General features: G+C 40.8%; 1 protein-coding gene across 1 annotated transcript in view; it reads right to left on the bottom strand.

Annotated features, from left to right (window-relative positions):
• Positions 1 to 21: 21 nt before the first annotated feature.
• rab40b (RAB40B, member RAS oncogene family) overlaps positions 22 to 23,938 on the bottom strand; it is a 35,116-nt gene continuing 11,199 nt past the window's right edge. Inside the window, exons 2-6 of the mRNA XM_035406450.1 lie at positions 14,993 to 15,053; positions 11,134 to 11,194; positions 6,721 to 6,798; positions 3,867 to 4,089; positions 22 to 2,154 (exon numbers count right to left, since the gene is read on the bottom strand). Coding sequence (XP_035262341.1) covers positions 1,883 to 2,154; positions 3,867 to 4,089; positions 6,721 to 6,798; positions 11,134 to 11,194; positions 14,993 to 15,053 — 695 coding nt within the window. The 3' untranslated portion in view covers positions 22 to 1,882. The remainder of the gene's footprint in view (positions 2,155 to 3,866; positions 4,090 to 6,720; positions 6,799 to 11,133; positions 11,195 to 14,992; positions 15,054 to 23,938) is intronic.

The following is a 23,938-nucleotide window of genomic DNA, read 5'->3' on the forward strand; positions in this document are numbered from 1 at the left end:
AAACAAGGTACACAGCAAACCTACAAGGGAACTTGATTTTATTTCTCTGTAAAATTCACATTGAGTAAAACATTTTACAAAGTATTACATTTTGATGTTGTGGCTTAAAATTGTTAAATGAAAAAGCCACTCAACTCCAGGTCCTGCAGTGTTTGCAGATATTTTCTCCAACCATGCACAATACCACCTTATTTCACCAATGAGCTTACTTGCTGAACAATGGAGGTAAAAAAAATGTGTGAAATCAGGTGGTGTAGTGCGGGAGAAAATACCTGCAGACACTGCAGTCTGCAGGACCTGGAGTCAGTAGCACTGATAAAGATGGACAATTCATGTTCTTTTTTTTCATATTCAAAATCATAAGGAATTACTCCTTAACAAGTTTAATCAAAACTAAACTGTAACCCCACTTAGTGAATAATTAAGTGTTTAGCTTAATTGGCTCCACTGGTATTATCAATTCTTCTAAAGGTTTCATGTAAAATGAAACAACGAACTATCAATTTCTAACTATTTAATAATCCATCAAATATGGGACTATAGCATTTCCACTTGTAATCAGCATGAAAACGTGAACAAGAGTGAACTCTAATACTTACGTTTAATTTGCTGAGTTGGCCCCTCTCTTAGGCTGTGTTCCCATTCTTGTCCCAGTCAATAGCCATGTTCTGAGAACATTATTTTTACATTATCTTTTCATCATCCAATACAGCTACAATGGGTAATGGAGTATACGTTTAACTGAACAAAGGTTGAAAACGGCATTTGAGGGGTTACATGCTTGAAATGATATGGATGGCAATTTAGCCCTGATATTAATATTAAAAAGGCAATATTGAATTTTCAAGTAGCTGATCCACCCCCAGATTAGTAGGTCTTCAGTGTAAGCCAGTACAAAAAACCTAGGCTTTCTGAAAATAAACACTTAAAGGACATGAAGATTACTCAGACATAGTATATGTCATGGTCTCTTATTTATGTTGGCAAAATATGAAGTCATTTGATATTTTCTTATTTTGCACACAACTGTAATATATCTCTTGATTACACTCACAGCATTGTGCATTTCACTTTGGAGAACAACTAATACTCACTTTCATCCAACAAAGGTGTTTGAGCAGTGAGACAAGCCAAGAACTGTTTATCCTGTGGCAATGTTTATTGGAAAGTCATAGTCTTCTTAACTGCAAAACACATTTTCGTGCAGACATCCTCTTAAGCCACCTCAATGTCTTTGGTATCTTCCTTTTGGAAGGACTGCAGTGCCCATTACTGTACACTTTTATAGAAGTAAACTGTGATACAAACCAAACATTAAAACACAACAGTATCAAACATAATACATATCAAATACATTTTAAAAGAGCTGCTTTTTTCTGCCATTCAATTTCAGTATAGATTTAATCTCTTTAATTCATTCTCATATTCATTTCAAAGATGACCATCCCCAGGTCCATCTGGGAAACTGCTGAATTACAGGGTCCAGCTTGTACAGTCATCATACACAGAATCGCTGGTATTGTATGGAACGATGTAATATTACACCTATTCCATTCTCCGACTTCCATCCTTTTGAGCCCTGGCCAAAAGTCAAACATTTATGATATATTATAAATGCTTTATACTCAACATAAAACAGCAACAATGGCTCAGACCAGATTTCGAAGTAAAACGCCCTTGTTATGTGACTCATCTCCAAATGCAGACCGTAGTCAGTCCGCCGCGGAGCGGCTAAATCTGAAGCGGATCTCGCAGCACATTCGGAAAAGGGCGTGGCTCAGCCTGTCCCCTGCTAGCCGACCCTCGGAGATGGCGCTCTGGCCCTGCTCAGTAACTCCAGAGCGCAGGCCTTCATCAGGAACACACTGCCTCCCCCTCAGAGCTAAGATATCTTGCAGCTGTTCCTGGCACAGCTCTGAGAGGGGCTCTGAGGGGGGCGGATTAATTTGGATTTCTTCAGGCTGTTCCTCTTGTTGGCGCTGTTGGCAGTGACAGAATATGAGCGTCCCTGCATCATCCTGGTATTCAATCCGTTGGCCATTGAGAAGGACTTCAGGTGGCTCTTTAAGGCAAAGGGGAGGGGAAGTTTTTCCACCAAGTGAACTGGCGTGCAGGACACTATGGAGCGGCAGCACAGGTCCTGCAGACTCAAAACTGGGGGAAGGGAAGCATTCATTTTAGACAATGACATAGTCAAACGTACAGATGAAATGAGATCCCCTAATGTAGTCTGAGTACCTGATGGCAGTCATAGTAAGCAAAATACCAGTCAAGTCCTACCACTATATGCCCAGTGCAATCCCAGTAAACGTGACTGCATTTGGCATGTCATAGTTGTGGGAGTTACTTTCATCAAGGCCCCTAGAGTGGTTGAATCTGCTGTTGATCATAGTTTGTAGATGCATTTTATTTGCTTTGTTAAAAAAGGCAGTGGTCTTTTTAGGTTTATCCCAAATATTTCAACATATTGTATGTTGTATAGTTTTAAAGTCAGGGCATGCTGTTCAGATTAGATATTGAAGACCACATGTATTTTAGGCAATATGAATATTTTTAAATGAATATTTCTATTCAAGATTACAGAAAATAGATTAAAGTGTGTTCTTAGAACATTCCATAGAAAAATGGAAAAACAACCACCTTCACTGTGGAGTATGGTATTAAATCAACAAAGGTTTAATTTACAACCTCTCTGCATACTCTGATACTGTACAACATACAAAATATGGATTCATGAAATGGTTCATGGCAGCTAAAAAGTTATAAAGGTCATGCAGAATTATTAAGATACCATTTACACATTTGCAAATATCTGAACCTTCCTACAATCCAACAATTTACTGCAGTCAATTATCAATGATTATCATATTGCCCTCATCATTTGTTTGGTCCCTATTAAATAATATTAATTCTAAATCCAAAACATGTTCAATTAACAACAAGGAACAAGGGAACATCAAATGTGCACTCAATCTGTAGATAGCAAAAAGAAGTCCTCACAGCAAACCAGTGTGAAGAATGTCTCAAAATACTGAAAGGTCTTAGACCTTTTTACTGTATTCTTTCATAGTTTTATTCTTATGACCCAGAGAAGACAAAACACTCTGCTACCCGATGCAGAAATGTCATTAACATTATCTTGAGTTTCCTCCTGCAAACGTACACTTTTTTCACCCTTTTAACAGGGATTTTAAAATGTCATTTTCACCAGGAGAGGTGGAATAATGATTTTGATTTTAACGTTGATTTGCATGGATTAGCAAATGATCTCATGTTCTGAGTTATTAAGAGATATAGAACATGGATGCTTACTACTGTAAAGGAAAGTAATAACACATTACAAGTAAAAGTGAAAGGTCCCTCTGCACAAAAATTCAGCGCACACTTTGAAAAGTTTGATTTCAAGAGTTAACACTAGAGGGCACAATTTGTAAAATAGTGCGGATGTTCCAGAATTCGTCATGCCTATTTCGGGGTCATCGCTGGGAGAAAGTGTTCTATTGTGTAAGCCAAACCACTCTTTCACATAATTTTCTTTGAGCACACATTCATTCCAGAGGCAGCTCTGTTAAATACAGCCTATACAATCACTTAATTAACAGGAGGGCCAAGCAGTAAAATAACAATCACACCATTTGTGTTTTATGTACTATGGTTACATAATTTATAGTATGGGATTACTCACAGTACAATTCATTAAAAAGCATAGGTAACTTGTAGAAAACCCCTTCACAAGTTCAGCAATGAAACTTGCCAAGTGGGAAGGCTGTAGAAGAGTGATAGAAGGTGTGTTCAAAGAAACCCTTGTAAAGAAACTTGTAATGAAGAGCAGAAATGATTTAAAAATTCTGGCTGCTGGAAGGTACCTTTGTTGGGCCTCCAGAGCCGCTCCATGCCGTGGCGCAGCAGGACGATGCGGGCCAGCTCTGTGAAGGACTCGGTGATGTTGAAGTTGCAGAGAGGGCTGACCTCAAAGAAGGTGACGCCGAGTCGCTCGGCGTACACCTGCGCCTGCTCCGTGCTCACCTGCCGCTTGTACGCCAGGTGCAGCCGGTTCCCCACCAGGATCTTGGGCACACCTGGAGCATGCTGAGGACAGACAGTCAAACAGCATGTGATTGCAAAACAGCGTCGAGTAGATACAGTACCCAGAATCAAACACTATCTGAATATACTAATGATGTACAGAAAGTAATACAGATGTACCAGGCCTCTTTTGAATTACACATAAGGTTATACAGTACAGCTGCATCCCTTTATACCATCACACTAATTGAAGTTAAAGCATCATTTGCATTCACTGACAGTAATCAAGGCCTATTATAAGATAAAATAATCAGTACTTCCTCTACAAGCATCATATACCATGTACATTCAACGAGAGATTGAAGTTAATTTTGTGTGGTTCAACTTCAAAAGCTAATCACTTTTAATGTTCGTCTCAACTGTAGTGTAACAGCCTTCAACAATTAGTCCCTGTTATAAATACAGTCAGAATGAACCATGAAGCTGAGAACATGTAGCTCCAGTGACCTCCGAAGGTCACTAGTGTGAGGCTCATTTCTTCTTAGGTTTTGCTGTAAGTACCGAAGACTATGTGTACTGACAAAGAACAAAGCATATCCTCACCAATCAGCACTAGGGGACATAGTCAGGCCATTTTTATTTTAATATTTGTTTAAAAAATCACTTATTTTCATTTTCAACAGAAAATCCAATGAAGAGAACAGACAATGTACAGACAATAATACTGGAAAAGTTCTAGACAATGGTACTGAAAAAATTAAAGTATTAATAAAATGTGAATTTACAGTTGCAAATAGACCAAAGGAACTAGTCAAATGAAAAACAAAAATTGCATGGTACTGCAGTCTCAGTTGGGTGGGGAGGGGAGTATTGCAATTAATTCTTCTGACTTGATTTTGCAGATCACAGCTGGATTGTAATCCTCTTCATGGTAAAATGGATTTCCCTGGAGTATTCAACATGTCACATTTGTTAAGACTGCTGCACTCTCTTATTCTGAATATCACCCCAAGGTATGACTCAAAGTGCACTTCTCAGTCAGTCTTCTTGAAAATGACTAAACTTGCATATAATTCCTTTTTCATTATCTGTATTTTCCATTTTATAAACATTGACAAGGAACAAAGTGAATTAAGTCTTTATGGTCCTTGCTCGTTACCCTTGTTTTCAGGAAATGTCAGTACCATACCTAGGCTTCACTATGTTCTTCCTGGCATTGCTCATGTCAAAAACAGAAATTTGATAAATGCTAAATTGTGATTTAATCTATCGTATGTGACCTGGAACAATCATGTAAAACAAGCCATTAAGAACTAAACAAATGCCAGGAATTTGGTGATTTTGAAACATGTATTCTTTTCAATTAAACCCAATTAACATTGCACTTTAGACTTTTTACCATATGAAAATGCACAGATTTACTTGCTCTTTACAATTACATTGACTATCAAAACTTAGCAGAGGAAAACTAGATTCTCATTTTCTTTCAAAGCTTCTATCACAAAGCCAGACTTATGCAGGGTCTTTTGTAGATTTCAAAGCCTTTTACACGAAGGGGAGGAATGAATTAATATAAACCACCAAATAGCCAGATTCATTCAGCCCATTAGAGAAAACACTGCTCTGTGATAAAACTATGGGGTCTTTCTCACAGCCACAGTGGGTCTCTGCATTGCAGTCTTATGTTAGAGAATATATTGGATTGCAGAATTTGTTTAACTGGTCCACAGGGAAGTCTGCTATTATGGCCCATCTGCAGCACTTCCTGTACCAACCTGGTGTCTGGAAGTTCTAACCAAAGCAAGCCCTACTTACCTTCTACAGTCATACTGCATTGTATGCCTGTTAGCTAAAATGTTTAGCTAGTGTCACATGGAATTCGATAAAGCACAGCTGGTAAACAGGAAAACATTAACAGACAGGTTTTTAGAGAAGCAAGCCTTACACACACCTACCAGAAAGGAAGATATAAAAAACAAGGGTTTTCATTCAAATGCCATTAAAACTTTGATCATCTGGATGCAAAATGCAAAGGCCCAAGCCAGCTCTGGTTTGGACCAATGCATTTGGCCAGAGTGAATTTTCAACCAATCACCAATTTAATCCAGCCCTTACATATGCAGGAACTTCATTGCTTGGTACATTCCAGTTTATGTCCTGCACCTGCCAATAGGCTGACAGTCTGCTTGACCCTCCTTTCTGTGGCCCCATGGCGAGGGCCAGCACATGTTCAGCTGTGGCTCTTCAGGGAGGCTTACTGCTGGTAGACCGGAAAATCACCACCTTGTGTTTACACTCTACGCTGCTCCACTAGTTTGTATCTGTATGTTCCAAACCAGATTTTCTTTTCTTATAAATTGTAATTCCCTCAAGATATAAGATATTGCATTACAGTACAATAGGTATTAAATATTTTAGTAAATCATATATTTACTGAGAATTATATAAAAAGATTAGAATTATATTCAAATTTATTTTTGATTAATGCAATTGCATCACTAATAAACTATGGTACTAAGATGTACTTTATAACAGCACCTCTCATCCAGAATAATAATAATAATAGTAATAACAAAATTGAACAATCAGTAACCAACAACACAGAAGGCTTAAAACGATAGCTCATATGAACATATACAACAGTAGCGTGGGTGGATTTCTGTGAGGGTCTTATACTGTGAGCAAGAATCTTACCTCATCAATCTCTTTGATCCATCTGTCGATGCCATCAAAGGACCAGCGGTTGGTGATGTCATATACCAGGATTACACCCTGCCAGGAAATAAAACATGGGGTATTTCACCACAGCTTAGGATCCTCAGTAAACTATGATGTGAAGAGTCATTTCACTGGTGTATGTGCTGATGTGGAATCTATTTCATTCGGGCAGCTTTCTCACACACATGACTGTGTACAAAACAGCGCTCACTTCAGCCTCGTAGTGGTTTTTTGGAATTATTCACTCATTTGAACTTGTCAATGCGACCACTAAAAATTGGCAGAATTGGGAGCACTCGAGCGGATGAAGTTCTAAAGCCACGGGTACTTCTGAAGTGCTTCAGTAGACTGATTTAAATATTCAATTCACTTAAACAAAATGCAAAACAATGTCTCTAACTGCTGAAATTAAGGTAGATTGAAACAAGGGACCTGCAAAATATCAGAAAGACTTGATAGCCATAAATCAATATTGGCATATCAATAACAGTCTGTGTCAGTCGATGATTCACCCCAGCTACTGAAGGGATGGTGCTATATATATAACTATAATCTGCTCACTAAGAATGGGTCAGCCTTCCACAAAATAAAAAAACACAATAAAACAATGAGCTTGTGCTTATTTGAGTCAGAATGAATGCAACAGCGTATTGTATTGAAAAACATCAACTGATTGATGTTCCAATCCATTTAACATAGGAAAGTGAGCCAACTAGTGTGGTGTTAAGCAAAGGGGCAAAATCCGTCCATTGTTGTTGTGTTCCTGTTGAATCTGCCAGACCTTCAGAACTGGAAACTTAACTCTTTCCGTTATCTGTCGCCTACAGGCTCATATATCACAGAGAATTGGCCTCAGTACGTTTTACAACAGTTAATAAATAATTAACATAATAATTGCTACTACAGAATATTCTTTCAACCATCAAAGATATACTGGGTCAGAAAAAACAACCAAGCTATTTCACATCTACAGAACCGTGAAAAACAAACAACTATCTATAATTAAAACAACATTTGATTCAAATGCCATTAATTCTCTCAGACTTCCTGTGCAACTCTTGAGTGGGATTCTACTAACAAAACCAGTGCCACGCACTTGTATGGCTAAATAAGAGTGGTTGTTTCACTATCAACAACTTCAACATTAGTAAAACCTTCTACAGGTTTTTATAAATAATTATACTTATAAAAGAATCCAGATTTTCTCCCTAATTAGTAATTGCTAATGGTGCCCAAATCACAACTTTGTCATGTGAACCTACACCAGAGGGACTGCAGTAGAAGGGTGTGCAGTTCTGCACTGTACTCTTACATGTAACTCTTACATGGAGCAGACCAGAGAAGATGAGAACCACTAATCTCCTACTGATGAATGCTGGTAGCTTGTTTTTGACAGGTGCATTGTTGGGTGAAGCGTATGGAACAGTAGTTCAAGGGACCATGATTGATGTTAACCCAACATAACCCTGGTGGGAACTAGCCATTAACTGAGTCCTGCCACTGTGGACTGCCAGTCACAATGGTCAAATGAAACAATGCAGGCTTAAATCTGTGAAGTGATGGATACTGCGATGAGTAAGTACCTTTACCAGCTGAGTGAAAGTTCATACAGTATTTTGTAGAAAGTAGCATGTACAGCAACTTTTCTGGAGAGCTTAAATCTACCAACAAAAAAAAAAACTCTTTTTAAAATATGCCATGCTAAATGGACCTGTGAATTCTTCCTGAAGCCAGATTCCAATTTGGTGTGTTAGACAGTGTAAATTGTCCAGGTCCATTGTTACCTGGTTGTTTAAGACATCATTACAGCACCCCTTGACATTTTCCACAATGCACTCAAAAGTGCATAAGTGCTCACATAATGCATTTATTACCATTTATGACCCCCCTCAAATTCAAAAAGCGACTCAGTCCTCACCACCATATCTCACTCTCACTATGACTGTGCATGACCCTCAGGTCTGCCTTTCTCCAGGAATAGTCCATTAGCACTACTTCCATCCTGACAGACTCTTTCTCTCAGTCTCTGCTTGAGACTGTTCTCACTCCTGTGAGAACAAACTGCAGTATTAACATTCTTGCCTGGTCTGTGACACGGTGTGGAGCTGCTTCGCACACCTTTGTTTAATGATGTCCATCATAAACCACCAGCAAACTAAAATGGAAAGTAGAATTAGCCGTGCGGCAGCAGAGCCACTCTTAAATAAAATCAAAGTTTTACTGAGGCAGCTTTTGATAGCCGTAGCGCTGGGCTTATTATTAGTGGTAGAGGACACAGTGTACCACTGCAGCCTGCTCCCTTGCACGGTCGGGGGCGTCATTTCCATGGTAACCCTAAGCCTCCGCGGCAGAGCTGGCTTCAGGGTGTCTGGCAGGTGACGGTACAGTATTCATTGATCCTGTCGGTTATACCCCTCCACCAGGACCAAGCCCATCAATCACACTGTCCCGCACACCTGTCCACGGATTGACTCATGACCCTCTCAGTACCCCCCTCCCCTTCTCTACACATGCCTAAAACACAGTGATCACCATGCCTCCCTTGTGCTGGATGCTGAGCTGAACCGTGTTTGCCAACAAGGAGCAGCAGTGCTCTTAAACTTCACCTGGTTAGGATCTACATCCACAGCTGTGCTAGCTAGCTTTACCTATTCAAAGTTACTGATGGTGAATGACTCTGCATGTTTGGCATATACAGGAGACTCATAGGTTTCACAAGGTCAGTCACAATCTACCTCCAAAATGTTATTAGACTCCTGTGCTAATATGACTATTAAAATGTTCTCGCAGAGCAGATGCTGTAATCCAGGGTGATACAGAGTTTGTATTTATGCAGCTGACTAACTGAGCCAGTTTTCTCAGGATTTAAACCAGCTGTGTTCTGGGCACAAGCTTGTTACCATCACCACTGCATGCCACCTTGCACACGCTCAGCCTCAGATACAGACCAGGGTCAAACTACCATAAGCAGGGTGGCTCTGTTGAGGGCAAACAGGCTGATATGGCAGCAGAAGAACAAATAACTCAAGGTGACTGGTGTCCTTCAGAGTGATTTACTTAGGGAACAAGTGCACATACTGTACCTGACCATCTGGTAAACCATGTGTTACTTCTGAACCCCCAGTATTAAAAGCTGGTGCTTCAAACAGTGCAACAAGACAACTTGCAACTGAGAAAAACCTGTTTTTCCAGGACAACTATTGTTTAAGATTAAACAATCTACTGTATATTTTAATTTCAAGTTGAGCATATTCAACCATTTTAACATGAGAATACTCACAACTGAAGTGTATGAAATTCATTCATGGTGACAGAGGTCCTAATAAGAGAGGGTCAATGCACATTTCAGTCCAATGAATCTTCAGATAAATATGTATAATCTGTGCCAGAATTTTCTCTAGCAAGAATTACTGTATGGAGAAAAAGCATTTCAATTAACCATGTCAAGTCTGGGTGCTTTGCTCGCTAGGGTGTCCAGCTAAAGCACTGATGTGCCCCAAAGTCCAGCTGTGAGACTCCTTTTGTTGATTGAGCGCCAGTCTAAAATGGCTGCGCAGCTCAGAACAAAAAGAAGAGAACTGCATGTGCTCTTCAGGATGTGTGCTCTGCAACCTCCCACACTGATGGAGGACACTGCAGCCATCCAGCAACAGAATGGACTTGGAAATTATGATCGGGCATAAAAAAGAATTATATATAAGACAAAAGAAATGAAATACCGGGTGAAATATTTGTCAGAGTTTTCCTGTGATTCACATGCTATTTTAATATTCTTGAATACATTGTTGTTAACATGAAACAGGGGTCACCACTTCTTTTTTGGGCTTCACAAAAGTTGCACAAAGTGCTACATGGTCAAAATTAAGCATAAGCACATTTATTATACTTTTTTCTACATCCATTGTTTTAATCCTCTGTGCTCTTACAGGCGTAACAACAACACATGGCCCCATTTTGCTACATAATACACTTTCCACAGGAAGCACTGAGCCATGGGTGGTACCTTCAGCAGCACTGTCAGTAAAGATATGACACCCTCAGGAATTTCAGCACGAGCAATTCCACACAAATGACCTCAGATGCAACTGAAAAGCCAGCTTTTTAATGAGGTCCCTGGGGACCATAATTGCCTCTCTCTACACTGGGTTAGGCAACAACACTCACCTGAGTAAAAAATAATAATGTTGAATAACAATGCTTTACATGGAATAACACTTTTCATGATAAAGAAACACTGATTCCAGGTAAATCTCAGAGGTGAAATATGTAGTGAAACAAAGAATCACCATTACTAAACATAAAAAGTGGTTAATAAAAAAAATGTTCCCCGTTTTCTTGTGAAGGCAATGAATCTCACACACACACACACACACACATCAAACATCATACCTGTGCTCCTCTGGAGTAAGACCGAAATATGGTGCAGAATCTGCCTTGGCCAGACGTGTCCCTAAAAGAGAATAGTACAGGGGCTGAGTGGCCATAGGCACATACATGGTGAGACCTTCAGGTAGGCTTTATTACAGACTGCTTTCCACATTCATGGTTCATAGAGAAAAAGCATTCTTCCAGGTAGCTGTCCATAAAACTGGAGGCCAGTTTTCTTTGGCTCACTGGCTCATGGACATGGACATGGAAATTTGTTACAAAAACAACTGCATGCAGATATCCCTGTAGCACAATCCAACTGTGCACTGGTCAGTCTTACACAAGCAAACTAACATAATAGCACTCATTCCTTTCCCTGTTTAACTGCAAAGCAACATAACTATTATACATTGATTTATACATTCAAGAATACTTTAAAAATGTATACACATTCTTCCATCTCAGAAGTTAACATGACAGAACATGTCAGAGAGTGGGGTGTGTAAATGTACGAGTTAACTGAGGCAGGATAACAGGGTTGGTGAGCGACCATTTTTACATTGGAAAAATCTGGTCTTATTTCATTAAAGACAGCCTCTGCGTACAGCTACTTTTAGCGATTAATCCAAATCTCAACAATTCAGCAGCATCTTGCTTAAATCAGCCATTAACAAAATATTCACACAGATTTGCTTGACTAGAACAGAATATAAATTACATGACCTCATTACATAACATAGTCCTAGATTTTGTGTTGAATGTGAAGTGGGAAATCACAACTGATGGCTTTGTACTCTCATAGGTGAGTCATAGCACATGGACATTTTTAGAATGCTAAGGCTCCTTAAAAATGGTTCACAACATAACATTATCACAGGAGACTTGTTTTATTCAAATTGTTTTATGCCATGAAGTATGGTTTGAAGTACACACAAGTATTTAGTTAACATGAATACTATGCAGTTGCTGTATTTCTTGTTAGAAGTCAAAATTCATGAAATATATCATTTGGGTCCAAGAATTGCTGAACCTGCTACTTGGAGTCAGTATTCAGCTTCAGAAAAAAAATTATGAAAAGGCAAAGATTATGAGAATTACCCTAGAAAATAAAACAATGAAAATGAGAGGTGTTTGCAGTCTCTGCAGGGGTTTGCTTTTTTTCTTCTTCTTCTTTTGAACCAGCATTGAAAACGAAGATATGGTAATGGTACGACTATTGCGATGTGTGTTCAACACAACGCCAAATTCACAAGCTGCATCCTGATATAATTGGATTAATGATAAAATAATAGGTGATAATTCATTTTCCAATTTCTTCTGACTAACAAAGTCATTAACCAATCATTAGAGGCACTGGAAGTATTGGAGTTGCCAATTATTTATGTGAGCAAACAAATTCTATAGACATAATTCTGCAGCTGCATTGCATCCTGATTTCATTATGATCATTAACAATATTTTTAAAAAGCTGTTGTTTTTATTCTGTAGTTATAATGATCATCACCATCATTTTTTTCCAGTTTGCATGTAATGCATTTTTAAACTTTGTCATGCATAATTCCCAGAGATCACTCCTTTTCAATATGCTTTCCCAATAAGCCTAAAGTTTATTCTTAAATTCATTAGAACTTTTTATCTCTTAAAGTTCACTTTCCAGGGGTTTTGATATTACCATAATTTAGTGTTCGGGTATGTTTTCGATCATCTCAGACATACCAGACATCTGCGCTTCTGTTCATTCTTCCATCTGCATTAGCCATCTTGTATGTGTTGTTGACCGTTGAATATGTGTGATTTTTCAAAAGGCCCACAATAAATTATCACATTTGTGGAAATTAATAGATTCCTAATTTGTGCTCTATCATGTTAATTATTTTGTGATTCATGTAATTAGCCATATCGGGGCAAAAACTCTGCACAAGGTCAACTGAGCAGCAGTCAGCTGGCACTTGCGGTGCGATCATAGGGTCTCTTCTGGTGGGCAGACATTGAAAATGCTTCGTTTTTAACAGGTAGCATCAATGAAACTGATAAAAGGCATGCACTAAGTTACATAATTAAGCTGCTGACAGCACAATGCAGAGGTGCTATTGTAAACGTCAAATAAAAGCAAACATATGACATCCACTAATCCTCACAGATCTTGACAGAAACACAGAAAAGGTCCCCATAAACAGCTTTATTTCTTTTTCTAATTATATTGTATAAATGTACTTTAATTAAACCATATTCTATCTAGACCTAATGGAGACCTTTACAACTTGTGAATAACATTTGAAATGGCTCAGGCAAAAATATAATTTATGTGCAAACATTCATTGAAAGAACAGGAATTGCAGTTTTACATTCGCTTTGTGTACTTGATGTAAATTCACCATTTTGCTACTAAAATTGAGTGTGAAACCTTTTTCTACCACCACTTTGCTGACAAAGGTGAGCAAATGGATCATTTGCTGTCCTCTGCTGTTCAAACAAATTGATAAGTCTTTTGCTCATTTCGAACCCTTTTCCAGTGTTTGACCTGATTGAGCAGTAGGCAGGTTAATTAAATGCTACCACCCCTCATTAGAGATGTTAGAATGATTCATCTTCACCATTTTCACTTCTGTTCCATCGATCAAAGACGTTTAATTGCGAGAGGTACATCATTAGCAGTGGTCCCTAATCTCTCTATACTACAAGAGGGGAAACAGATCTCCTCTGCCTGGTCTGTGCATCATACTCTTCTCTTTTCTCTTTTCTCACTTTACAGAATTAATCATATGAGTTTTATCCACAAAATTCAGTTCTGATTTTTAAGAGAACTTTGTCCTGGGTAGCTTGCTGCAGGGAGGACTCATGTGTTAAATAATTTAGAAAGCTGTGTTCAGATTGTGTTCAGATTGTGTTATTATCATGTAGCTGGGAAAAATGGATGGGAAAAAACATTTGCTAAGGCATTGCATTCCCCTGGACAGCATATGCATTTACAAATGAATAATTCAACATCTGCTTAACTAACAGACTAAACTTAGACAAATAGCCAAATGAAGTAAGACAGAGTAAAATGAGTCGTGTTGCTCTAAAGGAACTAAGTGCCAGCTACATTCTGCAGCCAGAATGCTTTTGGTTGGGCAGATCTGTAATGACATACTAAGAAATAGAATGCACATTCTTTGCATTTTCTTTCTGTTGGGTGTATTTTCATGTGATTCTGTCCCTCGTAGCAGCTTCAAATGCTACCCCCACCCCTAGTCTCAATGAATCTAAGAGTCTTGCAACAATACGCCATTCTCACAATAATGAGATCAAAATTAAAAACACTCTGTGGATATTTCAGAAGGGGTAAAAAAATATTGTTCCAATATCCAAAACCAAGTATGACCAATCAGACCATGCCACTTTTATAGGCATTAATATAACCTTATAAATAACAAAAACATGTTACATTACATTACATTACAGGCATAATGTTTAATGGCAGAATCCAAATAATACAAAGTTTATTTAAGAAAATCTAGAATGAAAAAGGTTGATTCTATGCTGATTGTCCCACTGTGAATAGAGAAACCGTACTACAAAGACATGCGAACCGTCAGTCATTTCACAGACGTTTCTCCCTTGAAGTTATTTTTCTCATATGACCAATAAAAACAGTATATAAATCACCTGTCACCAGTTTTTAAAGCTCAGGGACATAACCCTTCTCACAGTATACCACACTTCCAGATGTGTCCCACGCGGGAGATCACAGACATAAGGGATTCTGGATATTTTTCCTTTTCTAAACTTTTCTGTGGATACTCTTTGCAAATTTGTCACATACGTGCGGTGCTTTTTGTATTTACAACTTTGGAGCTTTTGAAACAGTCACAGAACAGTGCCAATTATCCAAATTTACCAGAGTTGTAGTTTGACCCTCCGTCCATCAAGCAGAATGGTGGTTGTCTTGTAATCGATTCCTGTGAATGACAAAACAGAGAAGAATCAAGCAAACTGAGATAACCTTAACTGGTAAAATGACTGTGTCAGTATGTCACTCTAGGAGGACCACTCTCTGTGGCTGGAAAATGCAGAAAGGAACTCAGTAACAGATGAGAAAAAGGAACTGTAGTAGGGCTCAGTGTAGAAAACAAGGAGTGCATTGTGGACATTAATTTCATACTTCATGTTGACTCAGTTGCATGCTCCAGAAACCTGCGCATGATATAATAAGCCTGTATAATAAGCAATATCTCCAAGGCAACTTCCCCCCTGTCCCCAACATCTCAATCTCCCCATCATCTGTGGTGAACCTGTCAGTCAGGTATTCTTTTCCCCTTCTTATAATAATCATTTAAAGCACATGGTGACAAATATGACTGGAACTATGAGGAGGATCTTCCATTGCATAATTGTCACCAAGGACAGCAGTCTTTTAAAAACAAAAATGTCATTGGTGTGACATCACAGTGCAGCTGACAGGTCATCACTGTGAATTAAAAAGCTCTGGCTTCAGGGTTCTATCCTCTCAGCGATGCGTCCACTGAACGCATGCTTCAGCTGTCCCAGTGTCGAGCCCAACACGATGCCGAAGACATCTGCTGCAGCCCTGTGGGATGTGTTCAGCGAGGGGTCTGCACACTCATCACAACAACCTGCACTAATTACACCCCAGAGCTCCAGCACACACACATACACACACACACGCACACACACGCACGTACACAAACACGCGCACGCACGTGCATGCACACGCACATACCTCCCCCAGCCCTGCGTTACATTCAGGAGCGCCAGAAAGGCTGTGTGTTCTTACGCAACCGCACACTATTTTATTTTCTGGAAGAAAAACTTGGAGAAACACTGCGCGATCCAATTCAAATAACTTTTTTTGAGGGGAAATATGCCATTTCGTGCCTCTTTCTGTGGTAGTTACTTTAAAAACAGACATAAAGGGAGAACCATTAAAAATGACAGTCAATGATGAGCCACTGGAGAAGAAAAAGGCAGTTTCAGATAAAATCTAAGTATAGAGCATCAAGATAATGATCTCAGTCAACAGGAGGGTATTTCTCTCCTATGTCACGTGACCTGCGAACCATCCATGCACAAGAGTGGTGTCAGGCTTCCTCTTCCCATGAACTCACCTTCCCCAGCCCTGAACCCAGCTCACTGGGTGTGGATTTTACCTAAATTGTCCACCTTCTTCCAAGAGGCCCGAAGGTGAACGCACAGCGGGGTTCTCAGCCGCTGACATCATAGTGGCTGTAAAGAGAGCTCCCCTCTATGCCTCCACTCACAGCACGGATCACCTTCCCAAAGCTTCAGGAGCTGTCACACGTCCTGACATGATGTCGGTCCAGACACTCTATAGCGTTGAAGAGTAGGCGTGCATTCCAACACTGTGTGCTGCTTTGCACCACCCTAAGGGTCTGAGGCTTGATGGTGGTTCAAATGTTCACACATCTCCCCTGTGGACATTATTTCCACCCTTATGTATGGAGTTACAGTCATTCTCAAAATAAAATCAAATTCAGAGAGTAACCAACTATGGACATGAGTCCCTTGCCTTGTAATACTATCTTCAAAAAATGTAACGCATAGAAAAGCTGTGAGAAAAAGAACTGTGTTGAAGAACTTTCAAGGGACCCAGTGAAAAATTTATGACTGGAGCAGAATAATGCATACCGTTATGCAAATACATTCTTACAGTAGAGTAGATTTAAGGTTTGAGGTTTTTTAATGGATGCAGTAATAACATTACATTCAGCTGCACTGTTTAATCATATGAAAACTATGACATGGCAATGGCCACTGGTACAGCGTTCCTGTCAATTAATTAACACAGACCCAAGATTTGACATGGTTTAACACTCCGGAAAATTGAAATCAGCAGCCTCCACGGCTTGCCTTTACTTCTAAGTGCCATATGGTTGGCATACATAAAGACTAGTGAGTTACACGAGACAGCTGCAGTGTGCCTCCAACACCTGGGAGGTTAGAAGTCAAAATTCCACATCTACTCTGGAAACCATATCCCCAGTAACCACAATCCCCATAGGTTTCTGAACCCATGATGTTATCGCAGTGGAATGGCATTCAAGTGTGTGCATGTTTGTGTGTGACTGATTAAATCCACCTTCTCATGCTGCTGCAACAATGGGCTACCGACAGAATTTTGATATCATCAAACAAAAACAAGTTGTGTGGTTCCTCATTGCACAAGAAACATGGTTGACCCCCCACCACACATTTCTTTATCACTCCAGTACATTGAAATACGAGCTGTATTGGGGACCTGGTCAAGTTTACTATGTCATATTATGCTATGCTATATTCATGGATTAAGGTATTTATTGGTGATTAACATTCATCTCTGTATTATCCAGAAGTTCAGCTTAACACCATTGATATGAATCATTCACTTCCAGCCTATTGAACAGTGGTTTATAGAGCAAGGCCTGGTCAATCCTCATTTTCAGATGAAAGGCCCTTAGCTTACCAACTGACTAGGTGGATAACTGCTTCAGGATTTTCAGGAATGTTTTACACTGACTTGCAGTAGAAGTACCTGGTAAGTATCTCCTCCTGTGTCTCACTTCCTGAAAGTCCATCCATGTCTACCGTCCATGTTGCAAAAACATGGTTTTGCTAAAGTAGATGAATCTCAGAAAAGGAAATCTCAGAGAAGTTGTTTGATTCCACAACACAACTGGTTTGAGCAGCCAAGAGTTTGCTAGCTAAAAATGACCACACAATTCAATCATTTTTGGTAATCTTACCTTTATAAGCAATCATGGAAGATCATGGGAGAAGTGTCTGACTACAAAATAAGAATCTGTTCATATGCCGGTCAATCCAAAGATATGTGTCCAATGAGCAATGGTGGGAAATGTGTCAGAGTGGTAATTTCCACTTCCTGTCTGTAATTTCCATATTTCAGTTTAATAAATGTTCCATGAGCAATTTTGCAGCTAAGTTCGTACACCTCATTCTTCAGATTGTCTTATAAAGTGATTAAAGTTCTCAGCAACAATGTTATTAGTTGGACACTGAGTACCAGTGTTCAAGCCCTGAATTCCCCACCCCCAAGCATGATTCATTTCACCACATTAAATTACTAGCAGGGTGTATCAACAGGATTCCTCCTGCAATTTGGGTGGGCTTATCCCCAAACAAAGTGCTTTTATGGCCAAGCATTACATCTGCAAGGACATAAAAAAGCTTGGCTGGCGAATCTAGGTCTGGTCAGGCGCAAGAGCACTGTGGAGATAAGGTTGCACACTGTTAATAATACCACTGTTATGGTTTGCAGGAACACCCAAAGGGGGGAAGAGTGTGTTGCAACGATCCGAAATGTTTCTGATATCACACATCTGAGAGACAGAAGCTGACCTAATTTGCCGCATTCTGCTCTGATTGAAGATGCAATTCCATAACACGCGCGCAGACGCATGCGTATCCGCATAAAGGTTCCGCTGCACGCGCTGAGGCGCACGTGCCCCTGTTTACATTTCAGAGGAGAAACGGAGGGAAGGCTTGCGGTGAGACCCTATGAATAATGGAAGCCTGAGGACGGTGCAGCCGGTGCTGCGTGGGGAGATAAACCCAGCTGAACGTGCGCACACACACGCAGACACATACACACACACGCACGCACACACACCCGCACGTGCACGCACACATGCCTGCCAACGCAGGAGATGCGCTGCTGGAGACTCAGCTCCCTGCTTCAGCTCTGCCTCTCAGGCACAGCAGCAGAAGAGGGGCAGGAGCCTGAAAGGGTCGGCAGTAAGACAGCGAGGGCAGTGCAGAAAAAGTATCCACCTGACAGGGCTCCTCACACAGCAGCCAAAGGAGAGATAGGCCCTGGCTACAGTGGAGAGGCAGCGAGCAGGGCTCTATGTTTATGTGCTGCTGGGAAAATGCGATGTGTGTGTGTGTGTGTGTGTATGTATGTGTGTGTGTCTGTGCGTAAATGTCAGTCATTTATGTGAGTGTGTAAAGGTGTGTGTGACTGTGTATTGTGTGTCTGTGTGTGTGCGTGCATGCATGTGTGTGTGAGCAAATAAAGTCAGTCACTGATGTGTGAAGATTGATGCGTGTGTGAAGCGTGTAAAGGTGTGTGTGACTGCGTATAATGTGTGTGTGTGTGACTGCGTATAATGTGTGTGTGTGTGTATACACATTACTTTAGCTGCCAGCCGAAAAGAGAGGGCAGTGAAAGAGCTGCTAATGAAAAACAACATCACCGTAAAACGCAAAAGCTGACAGAACCTTGGTTGTTTCTGATGGGGGTGGAAATGCCATTATGTTCTGTTTTGTGTCATGTTTTAATTGGGCTTAACTCATCTAAGCTAAAACATCAGTAATTCAGAAAAAGCAAAGAGCATTGAATACCAGCTGCTGTCCTTGCCTTATATGCATGCAATACTCAGCCCTGATTAAAACTGGTGATTTGCCATAAAGATTTCATTACAAATTTAGTAAAAGACTAATCACACATAGGCCTATTTAAATACATGCCAAGTGTTAAACGGCAAATGGTCTCAACAATAGTCGTGGGCTTCATTTAATTCAAAGCATAGGAGTTACAATCACACTTGAAACTTAAATCAAGGCCAAAAATTCATAATTTATTTCCTTATTACCATAAATGACACACCTTTTTCCTGTCAGCGTGGGTGGCTATACTATGTTGATGCATTCTTTGCCACTATGAAAATAACGCTCACAAAACCGTCAACATCAAAGACTCATGGTATGATGCTGCCCCATTTGGTATTGACCTTTTTTCTCTAAAGGTCTTCTGTTCTTCCTTCATTAGCAGGCAGTGCTAGGCTTCCCCTTCCCATAGATTTAATAAAGCTTAAACAACCATACAAGACTAATATCACACGCATTCACACATGTACACTTGTACACATGCACTTGCACACACATACACACACGCACACAAACAGAATCAGCGGGAGAGGGAAAAATCTAAACACGGAAAAAATTGCACAACACCCAGGACAGCCATTTTGGATTACATCATATCTGTTGATGAATCTGCGGTGATGGCCAGCCCATGTACATATGCTATTAGCAGAAGACTTGCTAACAATAACTGCTTTTTTTCTAGCCAATACAACCGCTAACATAAGCCCCTTAATAGCATCTATTCTTTAAAACAAACAGCCAGTTGTTGTTTGCCCTGCCTTGCTTGGCTGACACTGTTCAGATCCGCAATCTCAATCTCACCCAGAGAGGTACAGGATAGGACTGAAGATATCCTGTTACACCCAGCCGAAGTTATGTGCCCCGTACTATATCAATCAAAGACATTGTTAAAAATAAAGAAATAAAACTAACAAGAACACTACACAATGCCACAATGAAGCTACCTGCACCTTTTATAGATAGGTACAGGAAGACAGCAAGGTTAAAGAAAAGAAACAGGAAGCAGGAAAACCGGAGGACTCTCTGGCTCTCAGGGTTTAATGGAAGACGGAGTGTGTGGTGACATCAGGGCGGAGAGTCAGACGGGCACAGGGGTGGCATGCTCCAGCCCTTCGGTGGCACGCGTCCAGCTGCCTGCAGTGCCAGTTGTTGTCCCACCCCCGCCGTAGCATCGCGTGCGTGACCCAGCGCAGGAAGCAAGCGCTTATGACTGCGCTTGTAATCCTGGCTGGCACGCATCGACACAACTTCCACCGACGTGCAGGGCCACAGGAGGATCTCACTCCTTCTCCCACTCCCAAAACCAGGGGAATGCAGGTGCACTACTGCTTAACTGTGACACCGGAGGGCTTCTTCTCCCACTCCCAGAACCAGGGGAATGCAGGTGCACTACACCGGAGGGCATCTTCTCCCACTCCCACAGCCAGGGGATCCAGGAACTCTACCGTTTAACTGCCACACCACAGGGCTTCTTACTGCCAACACATTCCACAGGTCTTTAAAAAAAACCCAGGTCAGTGTGCATGGCTCGAGTCTAATAGGACCCAACCACTCGTGCAGATCAAAATAACGCTGCTTCCAGCAGAACAAATGATACTTTCCATGAAAAGAAAAAGCTGCTTTTTGATACAGATTCACATTTCTTTTTGCAATATGTAACAACTTTGGGAATTAAAGTGGTAGGAATGGAAGGGATTGTGTAGCCAATCACATATGTGTGTGTGTATATATAGTATACACATACAGTACAAAAATGGGGGAAAGGCTTCCTCTTCATATTGAAATGGAGCACATATCCAGAGGACCCAAATTATGCAACACAAACAACTACAGCTAGAGAGCTGGCCAACTGTAAACATGGGAGGAAACCTTTTCAAAGGCAAGAGTGTCTGATATAAATATCCCTTACTTACAGTAAACAAGAAGCCCCCAAGAGACATTCCGCAATCTGAAAATAAATACTGTAAACTTATCCCACTAACACAACATCTAATAATATTTTTAATACCAGTTATTTATACTGGACCAGTCACTGATTTTTTATACTGCGAAAGATATTCCCTTTTCATACTGCATGAAACTCTCATAAATCAGCTGCACATGGACAGGGATGGCATCAGTCTTTGTGGTCTCTTGACTGATGTCCGAATCTGGCAACAGATGGAGCAGTGGCTCTATGACCATTAGCTAGCACACTTAATTTGCACACTTAATACTATATGGCTGCAGGGGTAAGGCAGCTGAAAATGTGACCGTCCTGCATATTTACAGCCCCTGCGTCCCAGAGAGCGTGAAATCAGCGGCCGTCTCCGCTGACGAGCTTCCCTTCTGCTCAGCCCAGCGCAGAGTGTGAGGAGGCCTGGAGCGGAATGAGGGGTCAGCGGACGCTCAGCTGACTGCCCGAAACGCCAGGAATGCCCCCTCCACCTGTGCGCTCATCTCACACAGCCCGGGGGTCAGCTGCACCTCAGGGAGGGGGACCACCCCACCCCTGCCAGTCTGCGCTGAACTCCAGGGCCAGCCTTGCGTCATATACGCCGGGACAGACAGGGACAGGGAGAGAGCACCTTACAGTTTTATTTAACATAGTGCTTCCTGCCTTGCAGGGCACTGATACGCTTAGGTCAAGCTGTGTTGTACCTGGTAGCGTAAGTCAGAATATAGTTTGACCGAGATGCAGAGCAAAACCTATGAGATGTAGGGGGAGTGGGGGTGGGACAACATCCTCAGAGAACACAGTGAAACATGGCTCAGATCACATTTTGTGAATCGCGTGGCCATACGGAAGAAGGCATTTCATTTTGCGCCGTGTCTTCCAGCCTTCGTAGCCCCGCCAATGACGGATCGTAGGCTCTGCCACGTGCGCTTGTCTTTTATTTATCAGCGTGCCCCTGCAGAGCCGCGGCAGTGCACTGGGGAGCCGTGCTGTGCTTCTCACTGCCATCTGATCCATGAAATGAACCGAAAAAATAAACACTGTAAAAACATAAGCCTGGTCATTCAATGGAATAGGCAAAGCAAACAGAAAATCTGCTCCAGCAAACACTCAATTCTCACAAACACTGAATAAGTCACGGGACATGGTCTAACAATAAAGAGAAGGCCTTCGTCTGGAAAAGAGCCATACTTGGGTTATCCTAGGGTTTATCACAAGATCATGGCCATTTGAGATAGCCATCATTGACCAGTTGGGAACAATAACAAATCAAAGTTTAATTTTGAAGGTTTGAAATCACTGAGATTATTCTGTATTTTCATGGGTGATAGAGAGAATATTTTGTGTTTTGATGAGTTTGTTTCAAATCCATCCTTCAACCAACTGAGCACAGATTTCAGAGTGTTATGGTCAATTCACTAACCATAAGAATTGCCTTTCTGTATTAAAAATGCACAAAATCATTACTGTACTGTGACTCAATATAAACAGGTGAAAGATGTCAACAGTGCCCTGGCTGCCTGCACACTGAGACATAGCCTACTGTATGCAGTCTGATTTGAGTTTGAGTGTCCCTCCATACACTGCCTCCTTTGGCTGATGAGCCCAATGTCTCAGCACATCGATCTAAAACACACAAACTCCAACACTGCCTATTAAAATGTGTATTTCCCCAAAGGCTAAAGTAAACTTATCTTTAGCTATCAGTGCGCTGTGAAAAACAGAGAGGCACCAGGCTAACGCAGGCAAGTGCGGACAAATCATGAGTTACCACCCAGAACAGACATGAGATAATTGAAGTGGCTTTTCCCTGTTTGTATAGTGCTAAAATCCCTGCATCAAAGGACAAATGCAAACATGGGGCCACAGTTCCCACTGGACTGCCATAAAAAGACAATCTTTTTTTGTTTTAAAGTCCAACGGCTCTGTAGAACAGTAACTGCTTCAGTTCTTGCAGGGTTGAGCAGGCAGGTTTTGTGAACCATCGAGTGTCATTTACAGCAGATGTAAATTTCCATCTTCACAGTACAATTTGTTGCTCCATTTGCAGTCTTTCCTGTATAACACAGAGGGTTTGAATCTATGATAGAGAAGCATGAAACTGGGTTGTATACTTTCACAAGCACATTTCAGGAGTAATTTTCAAAGCTTATTTGTGTCTGAAAAACCAAAGCAATGTAAATGGCAGACAGCGAGAGTCCATGCCAGATACTACATTATCCGCAGCAGCCCCTGCCAAGAGGCCATGTTGTGTTGATATGGGTTTCCAGCAGGAACAGGACCCTGCTGCCAGGAACTGGCTGTGCAAGGTTTTATTAGTGCTCAGGGGATGTCAGGACAAAGATCCCAGTCACAACCTGCCAATCAGAAGTGACTTCATATCACATTACCCAATATCACCTCTTAGCTAATACTGGAACCAGCAATGTGATTTTATATGTATCTTGTGGTTACTAAAGCCATAAATAGAGTTGATAAAAGAAT

This window comes from Anguilla anguilla, chromosome 2 (genome assembly GCF_013347855.1).
Source record: "Anguilla anguilla isolate fAngAng1 chromosome 2, fAngAng1.pri, whole genome shotgun sequence".
Classification (NCBI taxonomy): Eukaryota; Metazoa; Chordata; class Actinopteri; order Anguilliformes; family Anguillidae; genus Anguilla; species Anguilla anguilla.